The sequence below is a fragment of the Ursus maritimus genome, unplaced genomic scaffold (genome assembly GCF_017311325.1).
Source record: "Ursus maritimus isolate PB19 unplaced genomic scaffold, ASM1731132v1 scaffold_8, whole genome shotgun sequence".
Lineage (NCBI taxonomy): Eukaryota > Metazoa > Chordata > Mammalia > Carnivora > Ursidae > Ursus > Ursus maritimus.
The window spans coordinates 44544055-44563685 of record NW_024426996.1 but is presented as its reverse complement, the minus strand read 5'-3'; the positions used below and the strand labels follow the sequence as shown (position 1 = coordinate 44563685).

Sequence of the window (19631 nt, the reverse complement as noted above, 5' to 3'; positions counted from 1 at the left end):
GCCAAAGATTATCCATAGTTCTAAAACCTATTTCTCCAGATCCTTAGGTTCATTCTCATTAGCAAACCAAGTTCCCATGTGAATTTTTTAAAGATAATATATCTAGAAAAATTCTATGACAATGTAGAGCTTAGAATATGACTAAATTAATACCTGTTAAATATCCTTAAAAGGAATGTGTTGGAGTGTGACTCCACAATATAATTAGAAATTTGATTGGCCTGGTGGTAAATTATTCAAGGCGATTTCTTTTTCTGGGCCGCCTTTGCTGCTGATGGCTAACTTTAAAACATACACCTCCCTTAGGGGGTGGATAAGGCACACTAAAAATAAACAAAATAATATAGTTTAAAAAGTGAGTCTTATTTGTCCTTGGCATCTTCTGCTTTACATAAGAAAACAGTTTTCTCAGCTAAATATTGGAATTAACATGGGTTTGGGGGTTTATCAATAGATTTGATATTTAGACTATTCATAGTCTCTAATACCACATCTCTTCCTTTGAGTGATGATGGATCAATTGCCCTGCATTCACACACTGAAAGAGCATCTTGGCTATCAGCCAGTGGAAAAGAAAGACTGATATATACCAAGCTTCTGTCCTACGCCCATGTCTTGCCTCTATCTGTAAATTCAGTTTGATAATCTCATTTAATCCTATAACCATAGAGTTGATGAGGACTCATTAATCTGTGCCCCTGATATCTATCTGCTGCCTTGTTATCAGCCACAATACTTAAAGCTCCACTTCAAGCTCTTTGAGTTGATATCCAGCACAAATACATCAACTTTTCCCTAAATTATGGTACTCCTCTAGTACTTGCCTTATTTTCTTAATTTCTCATATTCACAGCAGCCAATGTAAGTCCATTCTCTGTCTTTCAGTGTTTTGTCTCTACTCCTCTCTTTATGCTACTCCTACTCCCAGGCCCCCCATGCAGAGGCCTACAATATTTCACCTCTGCTACAATTTTAACAGGGCTATCTGCCTCTGGATTTACCCCTCCTCTAAACCATTTATTGGTTCATTCAACAAAAAGTTGTTGGACACCCCCTAGACTGCAGACCCTATCCTCAGCACAGGGAATAGCAAGATAGATATGTCCTCATGGAGCTCACAGTCCAGTGGAGGAAATAGAAGAGCACCCAGGCAGTTTTCCTTGCAGAGAAATGCAGGCTATGAAGAGAAGGTCCTGGGCAGGGGGAGCGATAGGAGAGATGAAACCCAGACTTTCTGGATTCTGACTGAGATAAAAAGATGCAGTTTGTCTTCCAGTCTGAGGCCTGTATCAGTAGCGGAGGCCAGGGGCAAGAGAAAGAAGAATGAGTGTTTTGGTCAAGAGGACTTCACAGCAAGAGAAAGTACCGTGTGTTTGAGGAACTGAGAGAAGACCAGCACGGCTGGATGATAGAGTGGGAAAGGAATCAAGAAGTGCAACTAAAGAGATAGGAACCAAGGAAGCGCATTGTTTGCCCTTAGGCAATTTGTACTTTTGTCTTCATAACATTGAGGGGCCATCAAACTTTAACCTTGGGAGCAATATAATCATAATTGCAATTTTAAAAAATTGAAATACCACTTTACCTGCCATTATCAAATTCATTAAGGAAGAACAAGATGAAAAGCAGAGGACTAGTTAGGAGCCTCTTGCAGTTAATCAGGTAAGAAATGAAAAAGGGCAAAGTAGATCATAGCAGCCAAACGGAATAAAGAGATATTTTTATGAAATAGAAATGCCAGGTTTTATTGACTTACTTAGTATGGGATGAGATTGAGAAAAGATTCAAGAAAGATTTCTAGTTTCTGATTTGATCAACAGGGTGAATGATTGTTGAGAATCATCCCCCACTGAGAATGGGGGTGGAGATGCAAGACCAGATTTAAGTGTGGGTGGGCATGATTCTGTTTGGGGCATTCTATCATCTTGGTGATAGAGGCATAGAAATAGAGCATAGTAGCCCCTACGCTCAACAAATGTATGTTCCCTCTCTTCTCCTAGAGTATTACCATGCATACACAATCTAAATTAAGAGATCCTTAACCTCTAGGCACTTGCCATGTTTGCTTTTCATCTTACTGTTAGTTAGAAATAATTGCCAGCAAGGAAAATGTAGTTGCTACCATAGCTAATGATTAAGAAGGCTTTTACTTGGAAGTAGTAAAATTTGGCAGGCTTTTGAATGTGAAAACCATCCTACCAAAAGAAAATTGTTCTACTTCCTATACTCCTTGAGGATTATTATAGAACAAAAATATTGTCTTTCTCTGAGCTAACATCTGAAGAATCATCCAGGGCAGTGATGAACAATTGATTGTATTGAGCATTCCGTGGATCTGTCAATGGCACACAGATAAGAGCATGGAGGTGGTGTTCATTATCAGGAACAGCTGATGAAGGCAAGGTCATGGATAAAACATCAGAGAGGACTGAAAAGTCTACATTAGAACTGACTGTTAATGATTAATCGGCATCCATAAAAAAGCAAATCAGAAGTCAGCTTTGGGCAAGAGATAAAAGCCAGGTCCTAGGAGAAAAACCTTTTGTGCTTATGATACCTACTTAGCCATTGCTTGTTATAGAGTGGAAAGAACTAGGAGCTTAAAGTCAGACAGATGTGAGTTCAAATCACAACTCTCATGTTTCTGAGCAGAATCACTTTGCGCATCTCTTAAACTGAGAGCCTCATTTATAAAAAGGGAATATTAATTCCAGTTTCATAAAGATGTGTGGTTTAAACAATATATAGAAAGCACCTACTAAAGTAGTGGTTAAACATTCAGTAATAGGCAATTCATTAAGTATTTAGAGGGGGGAAATTGATAACTTAGCTAAAGAGAATGAAAATATATATTAGGCATTGCTTTGTCCTGTGACATGCTTTAAGCTACTTGGTTTTCCTTATTTATTCAACTATAGTTTTTATAGTTTTTTTAGGACTATTACATACAGTATTTTAATTCATTATTCCAGCCGACTTGTTGATAGTTTTTCTGCCCATCCTATAGCTAAGGAGATTGAATTTCAAATTTGCTCTAAGATCATAGGACTAGTGAGAAATAAATCCTTAACTCGATTCCAATGGTCCTAGTTGTATTTTTGCCAAAGACTTAGTTGATGGATCAATTTGTTAGCATGGAGGTTTCATTCCAAGTTGGGTGCAGTCTATATCCTTAATGCAAGTCTATTTAGATATGCATGTTTGGTATGACTGACAACTGGGAAATTATATCAGAGGACTATCAAGTTTATCAGAATTATTAGCCTCAGAATTCACAAACCACTTTTCCTATACTGCCAAAGAAATTCCTAGAGCTTAGAGGTTTTGTTTTGTTTTGTTTTTCTCATTAAATGGTATAACATTGCCAGGGTCCTTCTCTGCAGCAGTGTCTGCCAAGTCACTTTTTAGCCAGATCCGGTCAAAGACCAACAGGAGTTTGAACAGATGCTCCATGAGTTTGAGCCACTGGAGATGGCCAGTATGGAGATTGATGTAGCTTTTTGGTTCTATAAACTTGACTTTAAGGCCTTACTTAGTTAATGCTTTTTATAAATTTGAATTTAGTTCAATATTTAAAAAATTATAGTACTAAAGGAGCAGTCTGTAGTTTTACTTTATTTTTTATTATGTTCAGTTAGCCAACATATAGTATATCATTAGCCTATAGTTTTATTTTTATTTACTTTAGCAAGTTGTCATTTTAAGCTCCAGAGCATAGCATCAGACAAGGCAAAAGGGTCTGAAACACCAGTACTTGTGATACATCTATCCATCAAAAAGAGAGATTTATTGCAGTATTATTTTTTGTTGTAAAAAAAAAAACCTGAAATAACCTCAATAACCATTAATAAAATAATGATTAATTTCTATATTATAGTACACTGTATATCCACTAAATGAAATGAGTTATATCTCTACCCCTCGATTTGGAGGAATTTCTGTGCTGTCATTAAGAAAAGAGGGATCCAGGGTACCTGGGTGGCTCAGTCGATTAAGCATCTGCCTTCCGCTCAGGTCATGATCTTGGGGTCCTGAGATCAAGCCCAGAGTCAGGCTCCCTGCAAGCCAGTTTCTCTCTCTCCTCCCTGCTCATGCACTCTCTCACTACCTCTCTCTCTCAAAAAAAATAAATTAAATCTTAAATAAAAAAGAAAAGAGAGTTCATAGAAGTGAATAATATAATGCTATTTTTTAAATGATAAAAGTCCCATCTATATGTATAACATTCCTAGATAATTGTATGAGTATAAGCAAACATATAAGGCTGCCCACCAAGTTACCAGTTGGTTAGTGAAACAAAGTAGGATGGAGGAAGAGATCTTGATAAACAATGAACAAATAGATGACAAATTAATAAATAAATAGCTGTGGAGAAAAGGTACTAATTTTCATGACAAAAAGAATATAGAATGATCTTATTTTTTTAAAGCAAATAGAAAAAGTAGCCACCAAATTGTTGATAGTGATTGTCTGAATGTAAAATTAAAACTAAACAAAGCAAGATGGTACAGGAAAGAGAGGTTGGAGTAAGAGAGCAAACATGATTAAGTTGACATTTGGACACTCTAATTTGGCTATCCATTCTCTTTTGAGAGTTCCCCAGGGACTCCCCAGAGACCATTACCCGTCGTCTCTTTAGGATGATAATTTGATGGATAATTTGATGGAAATCCATCTTCCTGTTAAAAAGTCTGAAAATAAAGCTCCTGGGAATTTCCAAGGGATTTCTTCGTGGAAGGGTAAGTGACAGCTCTAAGAGATATTAGAAATATTTGGCTCTTGGGAGAGATATCGCTGTATCCCATAACAATTCCTCCTTTCCGCCCTATTAATTTTAAGTTAAGAGTTTCTAAGATCTCATTCTCCTCCAACAAAACATAATAGAATCTTACTGTTGACTGCTCCCTTTTAAGCTCTGTTCACATTACAAGATCACAATTCACAAGAGAAGACTGCCTTCCTGGGCTAGAAAATGATCGCAAAATTTTTTCCATTTCTTCTAAGTAGTATGTGTTTTGATAGAATCTTGGTTTTCTGAATCTCATATTTTTTCCCAACTTAGATCAGTCCATAGCTTAATTTTCTAGAATCGCCATGCATATCACCTAATGGTTACCATTCTGGTCATATATTCATACTTAACTCAGGATGGTCAGCCAAAACTACCACATTCTGAATGTTCCACTAGATCCTCCATGCATCTGATTTTATTTCTGCTCTTACTTAAATATTAGAGGAAATGAAACACTAATTTTCTAGGAATCTCTGGAACTAAGGAACTTTAAAAAAACTTAGTGTGTCATACATATGTAATTAGTTATGTGGTTTTAAACATCAGTAATGTTTATAAATTACTCTCTTGATGAATTAATCACCAAACTTACATTTTACCAATAACTTTGAATATTGACTCATTTATAAATGAGATCAAAAGTTGCACTGAATATCACACTCCATTTTTAAAGCTTTGGCACAACCTTATACTTCCAAAATTAACAAGTTATTAGTGAAACTATCAATGAAATTTCATTTGATGTATTTCAAATGTCTATTAGTATTTTGTAGAGAGTCACTGTTAATTCATTCCTAAAGAGCAAATTTGTTTTAAACTCCATATGCTCTTCTCATTTCCCAGAAATTTATCAGTTACCTATGTTAGTGGGGATTATAAACCCATTAATCTTGATTAGTTAGAGAAAAAAATCTGGATTAGTAATTATTTTAATTAACTGAAAGTCCCCCATATATATTATCTAAGGATGATAAGTTTTTCAGAAAACTGGAATGTAATGAGATGAATTTGCCATAACATACTTAGTGCTTATATCCAGTGCTACAAACACACAGCTCTACTTAATTTACATTCAGCTAACATACTGGAGCACATGCTATCCGCCGCACACTATGCTAGGACCTAAAAATTAAAAATAAAATAAAATAAAAAATCCTATGTCCTTGGGGAGCTCAAAATCTGTGGGACTGGGAAATAATTGCAAGTACTACAATTAAAGTAGGAGCAGAGTTGTGGGAGCTCAAAGGAGTGAGTGACTAATTGCAGAATTAAATTTCCCAGGGGTTCTATCTTCTCACCTTACACTGTCTCCATGGCGAGCCAATTCATTCCCACGACTTCATCTATCACTCGTGACTCACATGGCTTTGTTTCCCTCTAAGCCCTGTCTTCCCATATTCTGGCCCATAACTACTTACTTGGCACCTCTATGTGCAAATGCCACCGACACCCACAACACAAACCAGCCCAAAATACATTAGTCATCCTCAGCCCCAAATCTTCAATTCTTATTGTTATCTACTCACTTATGTCAGAAACCCAGGGGTCATCCCTGATGCTCTCTTCTAACATCACTGCTTCACATGTTTTTCCTCTTCTCCACCTCCCCTTCAGTGCTGTGTTAAGTCAACTCTGACTTAGCTCTCTATTCCCTAGGTTAATGCCAGAGCTTGTTAAACTGATATCCTCCTACTCAGTAAGCTTGTCTCCTTGAGTAGGCAGCTGCCAATGAAAACAAAGTGGAACTATTCCGAGTTCTCTGAGTATTTGAAGTGGAGGGAATTTGGTGCAGAGAGCTGGTTACACAGGTAATGGGAGAACTGGGAAGACTACAGAGTAAGCAGAGTGACTTGGGACTAGGCAGTGCTGAGTCGCCCCCACTGACCTGTGAGTTCCTTGAGGCAGGCAGGAAGAATGTATTATTTCACTTTTTCTCCTCAGCAACTGGCATAATACAATTCTTTAAATATAGTAAACAGCCATGAAATGTTGACGCGATGGATCAGTCATTCTAATAACCTAAGATCTTTTTGACCCAGAAGTTTCTAGAAAATTGTCCTCACTTCAGGTCCAACATTTCAATATATCTTACCAGGGAAACAACTCTAATTATTTGAGCTTCTGATTATGTAGATTTTAGAACATAAGACATTTAAACTGTCACTGTATGCAACATTAATTTTATCATATCCATTTTAAGAAATTGGATATTTTTGTATAGAAAAATGCTTTTATATTTTTAAAGACAATAAATCTTTATAGCTTCTACAGTAGGTATGAGATTACAAATCCTGCAATTCTTTTTTTTTTTTTAAGATTTTATTTATTTATTCGACAGAGATAGAGGCAGCCAGCGAGAGAGGGAACACAAGCAGGGGGAGTGGGAGAGGAAGAAGCAGGCTCATAGCGGAGGAGCCTGATGTGGGGCTCGATCCCATAACGCCGGGATCACACCCTGAGCCGAAGGCAGACACTTAACCGCTGTGCCACCCAGGCACCCGAAATCCTGCAATTCTTATATTGTACAGTCTGTCTCAAACAGTGGTGGTGTCATGCAGTTCATTGCATCAGAACCTAAGTGCTTTCCCCAGGTGTACCCATGTCACATATGTGTTCATGTATCACAGTGTGCCCATGTAATCTTCTGAGGTGCCTCTGTTTTGGTATAGGCCCATAACTCTCACTGTTTCTGTTCTCCCATGACGTTGATCAATTCCAGAATTGTTCAGAACAGAATGCAAAAAGTCTGACTACACAGATGAATAAACCAAATGGGGCTATTTAGGATGAGACAAAGGTAAAGAAGACTATGTTCTTTGAGGCATAGCATGAGGCTACAGTGAGCGAAAAAAAAATAATGAATTGGCTTTGGAAACAACGAGAATGCATGTATTTTATTTATTCATTCATTTGTTTATTTAATTTACATTCAATTAATTAACATATAATGTATTATTTGTTTTATTAATGTATTATTTGTATTATTATCTGTGATTCATCAGTCTTATATAACACCCAGTACTCGTTACAACACATACCCTCCCCAATGTTGATCACCCAGTTACCCCATTCCCCCAACCCCTCTCCCCTCCAGCAACCCTCAGTTTGTTTCCTAAGATTAAGAATGTGTGTATTTTAAAGATATTGTAACAAAACATGGCCAAGGAGTAAGCACAACAAACATATATTAATAGTTAACATAAGAATAGATGATAAGATAAAAGATTAGGAATTAACAGCAAATCTGGAGATACAATGATGAATTTCCATTGCAGAATGTACTTAACGGTGACACTGATACAAAAACATTCATTTAAACAGGAGGTTGCATTAGAAACAGATGTTGTGTGGTTCATTTCAATTACAACTTAAATTGGTTTATTTATCAGTCCATTTTCCACTAAACTTTGCATGAGATGTGTGGTTTTTTGTTTTTTGTGTTTTTTTCCCTCTCCTTATAAGCCATACTACTTATTGCCAGTATATACACTCATCTCCGGGTTACTTTTGTTCATAATTGTCATTGGGTTGGATAGGAAATTGTCTTGATAGAAGTAAAATACATTTCCCTTCTCTCTCTTTGCTCTTCTAGTTAATAAACAAAGCCAAACGTGTCTCCCTTTTGCTTTTCAGCCATTTAACATCTCTGGGTCTCAGGTTTCTCGTAATAGCTCCCTTTTTCCAAACAAGAAGTTGGGCCAGATGATTGAGGTTTTGTTGGGTTTCCTTAATACGTGCAATTTGTTCTTAATGGGATTCTGATATGGATATTGATCAGCATCATTATTATGGCTTTTTCTAGTCAGAGAACATAAAAATGAAAATAACTCAGCACAAAGAAAGAGGAATTTATTGTAATGACATGAAGAGGGCTCTTAGGAAGTGAAAGTATCAAACATGTCCACATGACCACACCTCAGTAGAACTAGAAATAGGAAGTAAAAGCCTTCCTGAACTTGGTCATTCATTCTCTAACGATGTCTGACTCTTCATCTTCTGGCTAGTTTTTGCATCTTTCTCCATTTTCTTTCTTTCTGTGCAGGCTGGCTTCCTCTTTTTATTCGCACTCTCTCCTCTCTCACAACCGCATAATAGCAATGCACCCTAGTTCTAGGTAATGACTTCTCATTTAGTTCTACAGCTCCTCTCTCAGATTCTTTATGCAAGACCTAATTTCTGGGAGAAGACTCCAATTGGTTCATATCATCTTTTTGAGCCAGGCACAGGTTTATTTCCTGCCTGTGGATCAGCTGCTTTTAAATCAGATATCTACTCTCTGTTCCCAAGGTGGGAGGAGGGCAGGATCATGAGATATAGAATGTGGCCTTGTTCAGTCAGCAGGGGCTGTCAGCAGGGCAGTTTCCTCACAGAAGGGACCCTAGATCTGGCAGGCAATGATGCACAGCTCTACTACAATCAGCTCTTGGGGAAAACTAAACTGGCATGAATATTTTACAGGGAACAAGGCCTTGTGGTTGGAATGCTTTATAATGTTTATTCAAATTTATGAAAGATAAAATAAAAATGTGTGTAGGAGCACCGGTTCTTTAACACACACACACACACACACACACACACACACACACACACACACATTCCCTTTCTTAAGAATAGTTTGAAAAGAAGGGATCCTTCATATGATCTTTCTGAGTGGATGCAATATTACTGGATGTTAAAACAGTATTTTGTCTCTTTCCTAACAAGTTAGCCTGAGATGTGTGCTGATCTTAGAGGCAGCTCATAAAAGACTCACTTTTTCCAACCCACTATAAAGTCTCAGCTCGTTCTGGTAAGATGCATACCTCAATAAAACACATAATTCTTTTTCCCTATTCCAGTGCTAGATAATGGATTTTTATCACATGATTTCTTATGATAAAGTGGCAAATTATAAACCATCTAATGCCAGAATTCTCTAGCACAAAAGATTTGAGGAATACATTAAAAGTTTAGATAGACATGTTAATATACATATTTTTCATGATAAATAATGATAAAGATTTTGAAGTATTTTATTGATGCTGAAAGGAAAAGATATTTTCATCGAAGGTAGGTTTCTTAGCTTTGGCACTATTCACATTTTGAGCCAGGTGATTCTTTGTTGTGGGGGCTGTGCTGTGTAGTGCGTTATGTTGGGAGGCATCCCTGGCCTCTACTCAGAAATGCCGGTAGCACACACCATTACTCCCAGTTGTGACAACCAAAACTGTCTCTAGACATTGCTAAATGTCCTCTGGGGGCAAAATTGTCCTGAGTTTAAAGCCACTGATTTAACATTTATTCTCCACAAGAATTTTTTTTATTTATTATAAATATTTTCTTATTCCCCTAACATTTTTAGATTTAAAAAATATGTCCTTTTGGAACGTAATCAAACACTACTGATTTGGTATCCTCTGTCTTGCTTTTCCTCAATGAATCAAACTCTCTCATGCCTGAATTAGCCTGACCAATTTCATTAGCAGACTCACCCCCGTTAATCCCATTAATTTGCGTCAGTGTCAGAGAATCCCCTATGGCCCATAGTTTCTAAATATGTCGCTCTTCCTCTCACAGAGTAACTTGCATACTTGAGAAAGCTGATTGAACAATTTTAAGTACACCTGGAATAAAAATGGTTTTAATGTTCTTGTTCAAAATATTGCCATTTTTAATTTCTTTCTGAAAAATTTTCCATCCTTCCTTGAGTGCTTACACTTTGGACTAATGAAGAACTAATAGAAAATCTGTTGTATGAGACAACAAAATGCAGCAATTTTAAGCCTTTCTTTTCCATCTAAAAATGTAATATACCAAAATGAGTCATAGACTTTATTACAGTCGGATGTCACTGTTAGTATTTCTATTAAGATGCAGCTAGAATAATTTATTTGGAATGCAGTAAGTAGTTTCTGAGACATGTGAATAGTAAATTCTCTCAGAGAGAATTTGCCTATCTCACAAGGTTGTGAGAACAAAATGTGATAATAGGTATGAAAAGCTATGAAAACCACAGAGCACAGGGCATTCTCCAGGAGAAAGAGATTATTGTTATGCATGCACTATAATACACATAGTACAAAAGGAGATACAGCTGTATTTTAAGTCTTTCTATAATGTTCATCATTAGAAACATGATTATCATAATCTTCAAAAAGTTTTCATTAAGATTCTCAATCTCATATGTCCATATTTCCATTTGTCATGGAATCGGGTCATAGATTAGGATAACAATGCTAGAAATACATAAGAAAAGTTCTGAAGGGTACTTGGCCATATCACCCACTTCCAAATGTAACATACAAGCAGAAATACTTTTTCACTGAATTACTTCTTCTTGCAAATAGGGTAAATTACTGCTTTAATTTAGAATAATGATGTGATTTTTTTAGTCAATATTTAGTGAAAACAGGGTGGGAGTGGTGTAGAGCAAAGATCTCACTGCATGTACAGTTCTCTCTCTATAGGAAACAAAACAGTTTCCAGAAAAGGAAGGCAAAAGGTCTACACCCATGCACACACATGCACCCATGCACACACACTTAATTAAATCTATACAGAGATTACTCATGTTTACGTTATTTTCTCCTTTTGACTCTCCATTGTTTACTTACCACAAGCTCATATTTTCATTATAGTATTTATTATGAGTATTGTCTTGACATTATAACCCTTTTATTTTACAAGAATAAGTTTTTCCCCACCACACGTTAAAACTCTGTTGAGGAAAATGTGGAATAAGGATTTAGCCCCATGTGATGAAATCTTTGTCCCACTTGTGAAGATCTGGAAGCTAATGACTACTGGGTGTGAATACCAAAACAATGTATTCCATTGCAGACTGTGTTCATCACCATGGCGAAGTTTACATTAACTTCTTTGGCTAGTTATTAATTTTCCTACATTGGCTGAGTTACAAATAAGAACTGGACACCAAGACTTGCAATTGATCACAGACAATTGCTTATTTTCATGTCAGTGGGGTCCTTCTTCCTACAAGGTTTTTTTTTATAAACATCTCTTTAAAAATAGAAATGCTTATGAAAATGAATATGCACACTCAAAGTAATTTGGGAGTATGATATTAATCTTTAAATAGCAACAATTTTGAAGGTAACATATTTGTTTAGCATGTTTCAGCTTCTGAAGAGGCTTTGCCATAATTTTCCCAAGTAACGTTCACAATAAGCAAGTAAATGCTATTGTTTTTATTTTAAAAATGGGGCATCCGAGACACAGAGGGTTAAGTTACTCATGGTTATGTAGCTCTTCATGTGGTAGATCTTAGAATCAAGGTATTTTGAAATCTAAGGCCCAGAATCTGCCCAATTCATTTTTCTTCCAAAAAGGTGTTAAGAAATTGGGGACAATGCAAATGAGAATAGTAGCACTTGAGAAGGGAATTGTATGTAACCCTGTGGATTTTCTTTTTTGTTAAATGAAGGTAAAGTGGAAGGAGCTTTTAGAACTTTAAGGTGTGTGTGATTAATAGTGAAGAGCTAATGAACAAGAAAGGATGGCTTTGAATTCTTGCAGGATGCCTTCTGAGTAAACAGTGTAAGTGTTCTTGAATGTAATGGTTAAAGGACACTGGAACTCATTATCCAGAATGAATATTGTCTTATATTCTGGGATTTTTCAGAAATGCTTATAGATCCATAAAGATTTCTAAATAAAGTACGGTTTGCCAAGATGTAAGGCATGATATGATTAGTGGTATATACAACAATGGCAGTACACAGACATTGTGCAGGAGTTATGCAGTGTTTTCGTAACCGTTGCTAAAGCATTCACAGTCACTACTGACAGATAAATATTCTTTAAAAGAAAAAGTGAACTTTCTGTTTTTATTACATTGGGACTCAACATCTTAAAAACTTTATGATTTTTATTGCTACTGTTTTTTAATGGACAATTATACTTTGTATTAATAGAGCTCTTTAAAAACAGACAACTAAAACTCTAAGATAATCATCATGGTTACTCTCTAGTAACTTGATCTATTTATGAGCCCAAAGCTTCCTGTCTCTCACTGCCAGGGGAAATTTGGGCCAGGAAAAAAAAAAAAGTGCAAAGGGATGTCCTTAGTGTTACCTTTACAAGAGGTGAAGAAACAAACTCAAGTACAAACCCAGCTCTGAACTCAAACCAGTTCCTAAAACAAAGCGGGAATGAGATAAAAAAGAGAAATAGTTGAGCGGTTCTGCCACTGATTTCAGTTCTCAGGCCAAAAAAATATCTCCATCCAAAAGTGCTTTATAAACTACTTTTTAGTACCAGGAGACAGTTGTAATTTGCTAGAAAGATCCAGATATTGGTAATTGATGACCTTTATAAGGCAAACAGCAGTATTCAATCAAAAGGCATTTGCAATTTGGAAAACACCCTCTCCTTTTAAGTGCATCAATTTTTAGTTATTATTGAGCACATATGCCCCTCCAAAATAGTACCATGAATATAGTATTCAAAGGTAGAACTTTGTGAACATGGATCTCTCAGCACAACTTTCCTTTATGGCCTACCCCATGATCATTACCTTAACTTCAAACCTTAAAATTCAATTAAATGGATTTACCCTACATTGGAGTGAATGCTTTTGCATGCCTTCAAGTATTGCTCTGGTACTTCTAACCTGTTGGTTGCCCAATACTTGGAGGTGCAAATTTCTGTGTGTTCATGTGTAACTTCTTCAGGGACAGCAGGGCAGTGGATCTCTGGGAATATACAGTACCACATACTTTCATGACAAAAGGCCTTTGATGATGATGATGATGATGATGTTGATGATGATGATAAAATTTTTTGGTTTTTTGTTTCTTTTGTCTCACAGGATTATACACTTACCATGTATTTCCAGCAGTCTTGGAAAGACAAAAGGCTTTCTTATTCTGGAATCCCGCTAAACCTCACGTTAGACAACAGGGTAGCTGACCAACTGTGGGTGCCAGACACCTACTTTCTGAATGACAAGAAATCATTTGTGCATGGGGTTACAGTGAAAAATCGAATGATCCGACTGCATCCTGACGGAACAGTTCTCTACGGACTCCGGTAAGTCACTTTGTGTTGCATGGTTCACTGTTACTGTTGTAGTTCTTGTCGTTATGTTTTATTTTCTACTTTTGGGAATGGGCAGCGGGAAGAGAAGCAAGTAGGAGAATATATAGACACTTTCATCTCTGTAATAAAATTATATTAATAAGACCGGAAAATCTCTTCTGGAATCATTGGAGCTAAATATTGGCAACTTTTTTCATCAAAGGTAAGTGAATTATTTGCCCTGAACTTCCAATAATAAACAGAGTAATAAGAAAATGTATGTTTGCCAGATTTTATATATAACTTATTGTAGAAGTTTAATCTTTTTTTAGCTGATTGATTATCTCAGATCCACGCAGACTGAACTGAAATGTGTTCTAAATATTAGGTATAGCTACTTAATTATGAAAGAGAATTGGGAAACAATATCTTGAAGAAGTAGGAAAATATTTTATGGTGACTTTGAGAAGATTCATAGTGTTTTCATTCCCTTAAATCCCTCTTTTAGTGTTTGTATTTAGGTATATGACCCATATTGAATTAATTTTTGTATTTCATGTAAGGTAAGGATTGAGGTTCAATTTTTTTGCATATGAGTATCCAGTTATATAATTTACTGAAAGGATTCTTCTTCTCCCACCAGATTGTGTTGGTGCCTTTGACTGGATAAGTGAGGGTCTAGTTCTAGGCTCTACTCTGTTCCATTGGTCTATTTGTCTATCTACAAATGGTATCACATTATTTTAATTACAATAGCTGTATGGTAAATCATGAAATAGTGTAAATCCTCCAACTTTGTACTTATTGTTTAAGATTGCTATGGATATTCTAGGCCTTGTGCTTCTTCCTATAACTTTTAGAATCAACTTGTTGATTTCTACCCAGAAAGTCTGCTGGAATTATAATTGAGATTGCATTGACTCTACAGATCAATTTGGGGAGAATGACTATCTTAAAATTATCTAATATTCTAATCCATGAATATGATATACCTTCATTTATTTAGGTTACCTTTAATTTATATCAAAATGTTTTGCACCTTAGTGGGTTTTATTTTGTTTATTTGGCTTTTTAAGAATCAAGTATAGGGGTGCCTGGGTGGCGCAGTCGTTAGGCATCTGCCTTCGGCTCAGGGTGTGATCCCAGCGTTCTGGGATTGAGCCCCACATCAGGCTCCTCTGCTGGAAGCCTGCTACTTCCTCTCCCACTCCCCCTGCTTGTGTTCGCTCTCTCGCTGGCTGTCTCTGTCTGTCAAATAAATAAATAAAATCTTAAAAAAAAAAAGAATCAAGTATAAAAGAGGTATCATATACTTGGAGTGGTCTATTATTAACCCTCATTTGGTTAAGGGTTTATTAAAAATTTTAGAGCTATCATTCAAATCAGCTTCCCATTTTACCAAAGAAATACCTGAATTGTGGTACATCATTGTAGGATATGTAGAGTGGTGGTTCTTCAACCTTTGTTTTCACCTTTCATGATCCCTTTGAGAAGCTGATGAGAGCCATATTCACAAACTCATACATGCCCCCAATTTTCCTATTATTTTAGAGTCTTCATAAGCCCTGTAAAATTCTTCACACACCATCCACACCAAGCTAAAACTCTAGATAAGGGATAAAATGCTACAATTAATTTCTGTATATTTATGAATACCCAAAAACAACATGCAAGTGAAAAATACTGCACTTTTTTTCTGCACTAAATTCTGCACTAAAACTTCTGAACTTAACCCAGTGCTTGATTGTTTAATGGATAGATTTGGACTTTATTTGCATAGTAATATGTTAGTTGCAAAATAATATTTGTAATTTCTCCACTTTTTCAGTACCCCAAAAGCTTTCAATTCTAGTTTAAAATCTCTGATCTAAAAGCCTCTCAGAAAAATGGTAGAATAAACCAACAATGTCCTTGAGTATACTGATAGTTACTACTGACAAAATCTACTAATCCAAGATCAGTGGTGATCATTAATGGTGGTGCAAACACTGGAAATCAGTTGTAATTTTTGGTCACCTATGAAACTTCTATCAGATATAACCAAGGTGTAAAGGGACAAATTACTCTTCTAATGTATTCTGGAAGAATAATTCCATAACCCAACTTAGTAAGCTAATCAATTACATGTATAATCACTAATCGTGATTAGTAAAGAATGTATAAAATTGTTTTTGTTTAAAAGAAAGAAGAACCAGGTTTTCTATAGGCAAGAAAGTGAGTTGCATTCTCAGTTTACAGAGTCTCACTTCAGGTATTTCCCAATTATTGGTAGCCTCTATCAATGGGAATTGAGGGAAAGGAAGAAAAATATTTGAGAACCACGAAGTTGAACACACCTCACTGTAAACTGATAAAAGTGAGGCACAAAACAGGAAGGACCTCTTCTAAGGGCACAACAAAGTAATGGCAGAATTGGGACTAAAATCCAGGTATCCTGATTCCCATACATGTGGTTTTCCTACACCACTGCCTTTCAAACACACTTAGAAATCAACACTTCCTTCCGATTTGTACAGCATTGCTTTCTCCTCTTTGGAGCCACCCCAGGCTTGGAGCCCACAAACAGATCTCCCAAAGAAAAACACAAATCCTTCCTTTATTATGGGGACTCTGATCTCTTTTTGGCACTGGCATTCTCCATAAGAGCTTCACACCATTTCTGGTATTTCTCTTCCCTTGTCTTCTTCCCTACCTCTTACCTCATGGGTTTGGTTTGTTTTTCTTTTCCTAGAGGTTATGAACATGCTGGAGAAACCATAAGATTTAGCAAAGAAAGTATGACATCTGGAGTCAAAGGACCAAAAATAGGCTCAAACTCCAACATTTCTGATTGTTTGATCTTGAACAAGTTATACAAATTTACTGAGTCTTAGTTCTATCAGCTGCAATAATGTATTAATAACCCCTGATACATTATTGGGAAATTCTTATGACATAATGATTATATTACTACATGGTAAATTCTAAATTATATTTTTCTAAAGTCATTGTGCCTTATATAGCTTTATTAGGTGCTGGAAAAACTGCCCATAGAGGGTGATTTTCTAATTTCCAGGGGCGTCAGTGACCAGAACAGAGATACAGTTGTCCAATTAAAAACAAAAACAAAAACATCCAGGGGCTCCTGGGTGGCAGCTCAGTCAGTTAAGCATCCAAGCCTTGGTTTAAGCTCAGATCATGATCTCAGGGTCTTGAGATCAAGCCCCACATCAGGCTCCGTGCTAAGTGGGGAGTCTGTTTGAGATTCTTTCCCCTCCCTCTCCCTCCCTCTGTGCCCTTACCCCTGCTCACATAATGCAGTCGCTCACTCTCTCCCTCTCTCTCTAAAAAAAAAATAAGAAGAAACATTCATTGAGTGCCCAGTGTATGCCATATATTCACTATTCTGGCCCTGGAAATAATTCTTTGGAAGCCTGTTAGAAATTTGTCATTGTGGAAGAGGAGAACTCAGCAGTGACTGTGGGTCAGAAGACTTGTGGCTGAACTAAATTGTGCTCTTCAGTAAGCTATTTCCTCCTCTGGGCTTCAGATCCCTCAGTCTTAAAGGGAAGAGATTGCATAAAATTATCCCTAAATTCCCTTCCAAATATAGCTTCCATTGCTTCTATGATCCCATGTATTCAGGCATGTTTATTTTAATTCTTCTGATATAACATTTCCTAGACTTAGAAATGACAGTCTGCATTTTTTCTTTGTAATTGCCTTTTCAAGAATAACTGCCATATATTACTTCCTAAGCACATGTACTAGAAAATCCTTATCATATAACATATGTATTGGCATATTTATAGCTGTACTTATTTTAGACATGGATAATGAGGAGAATGAAATTCTTGCCTTATCCTTTTCCATAAGTCCAGCTAATAGTCATTATGAAATGAGACCATACACTAATGGGTTGTTTTTAGCATTGATGGGATCAGTGGGATTTTCTGGCTGTACCTGAAAGCCCCTTTAACCAGGTATTCCATAATCACAAGACCACATATCATTATACTAAATAAAAATGTTTCTGTATTCAAACTCATTATAAGATGCTAAAAAAATGTATATGAAGCCACGGGAATAGAATTAGTGGTTTTCTATTTTTGTGTACTATGTCAAATCAGACTTGACACACAAGGAATGCCACACAGTTGTGTTAACACTTTAAACTAACAGAATGGTGTCTGATAGGAGTCTAGTGCTTTTGGAGGAGCCAGACTGCTGTGCAACAGGCACTCAGCAAATAGAAGAGACTCCAGTCCTTATGCTTTTTGCACTCAGGTTACTTCTGCTGTGACAAAATGCATTACACCAAGGACCAGCGCCATGGTCACTATTACCTCCTCTTCCATGTTGCTCGAGATCTAAATAAAAGATGTCTGTCATGTGCTGTAAGATGTGGCAGGAGACCAGAACTTATGTCCGTGTCCCACGACTGCTCTACCCTGCTCCTTTCAAGGCATTTAATGGCATTTCTTTTCTTACTCAAAAGTGGAGACTAAGCAACCAAATTCCTCAGCGTCGTGCATCAAATCCCTAAACTTCTGCCTGTCCTCCCTTCAACTCTGAGGATGATTTCCTTCTCTTTCAAAGGCCCATCTCTCCACATAGGTATTTAATTTTATTGCTGCACACACTTTTCAGACTTTGCTCCCTTCTTTTAGCAAATATTCAGTTTTCCCTCGCCACTGGCTCCTTCCTGTTGGTTTTCTCCTCTAACACCAGCCCTCTCACATCTCACATCTTTGGTTTCCTCTGTTACCTCACCATTTACTCCTCAGTCTCCAAAACCGTGGCTCTACCCATGCTACTTTCCTGAAACAACTCGTTCCAAAATTACCAGCATTGTTGCTGGTTCTCAATCTGTACTCTTGAGTTCTCTGAATGATTTAAGAGTGCTGACTGACCTTGACTTCAGGATTTCCAAGACTTGGCGCAGCTTTTTCTTTATTGCTGTTCTTCTAGTTTTTTGCTCTTCCCTCACTGGTTCCTCTCTTGCCTCTAATGGTGAATTAGAGGGATTTCTTGAGGTTTGACCAACTCACTGATGTGACAGCTTCAATATCTAAAATCCCAAATTACTGAGTTCAGAAAAATATTTGTAATTGCTTTCTGAGCATCTGTATCTGGATGCCCACCCAGCCAGATCCTCCTGACATGACCCCTATTTCATATTATCTGTTTTTTTCTAAAACCAGGTTCTCCTCCTTATATATCTGCTAACAAGAATCATCATCCTCCAAGTCAATAGGAATAAACTTGTAAGCAGTTTTGACTCCACATCTCTTTTGTTCTGAGAGCCAATCTATTGCTTCTGCTCTGCTCTATCTCAGCTATGTCCATTTCCAAACCATTTCCATCATCTAAATTAACATCCTCACTTATCTGTCACTTCCTGGCCATTTCCTATCTCAATTATTCTTGTTCTCATCACTGCCGTCTGATTCTTCCTACAGTGCATGTCAGATCATATCAGTCCTACAGGAAAAAAAAATGTCTCCACAGTCCCCATAAAATATCACATTTTCATTCTTCTGTCTGTAATCTGAAACCTTCTGTATGTCAACCAAAACAACTTTCCCACATCATCACCCATTTCCTTCCTCTACAAAGCCTAAACTTTCATAAAACAACTTACCTGTTTCTCTAAACACATTCAGGGCATTTCAAACTCAAGTATGACCCAAATATATGACCCAAATAGATCATATTAATACTAAAAAACTATTTGCTATTTATCTGAAATTCATATTTAACTGGGCGTCCTGTACTTTATCTGGCAACCTTAGAGTCCTGCTGAAATGCTCTCGCTTCTCTGTCCCCAAACCCTCATTCC

The 19631-nt window shown here is 36.8% G+C and overlaps 1 protein-coding gene across 2 annotated transcripts in view; it reads left to right on the top strand.

Moving 5' to 3' along the window:
• Positions 1-19631, top strand: part of GABRB1 (gamma-aminobutyric acid type A receptor subunit beta1) — a 359381-nt gene that overhangs the window by 107433 nt on the left and 232317 nt on the right. For both annotated transcript variants that reach the window (XM_008701447.2, XM_008701446.2), the window contains exon 4: positions 13602-13822. In XM_008701447.2, coding sequence (XP_008699669.2) covers positions 13602-13822 — 221 coding nt within the window. The remainder of the gene's footprint in view (positions 1-13601; positions 13823-19631) is intronic.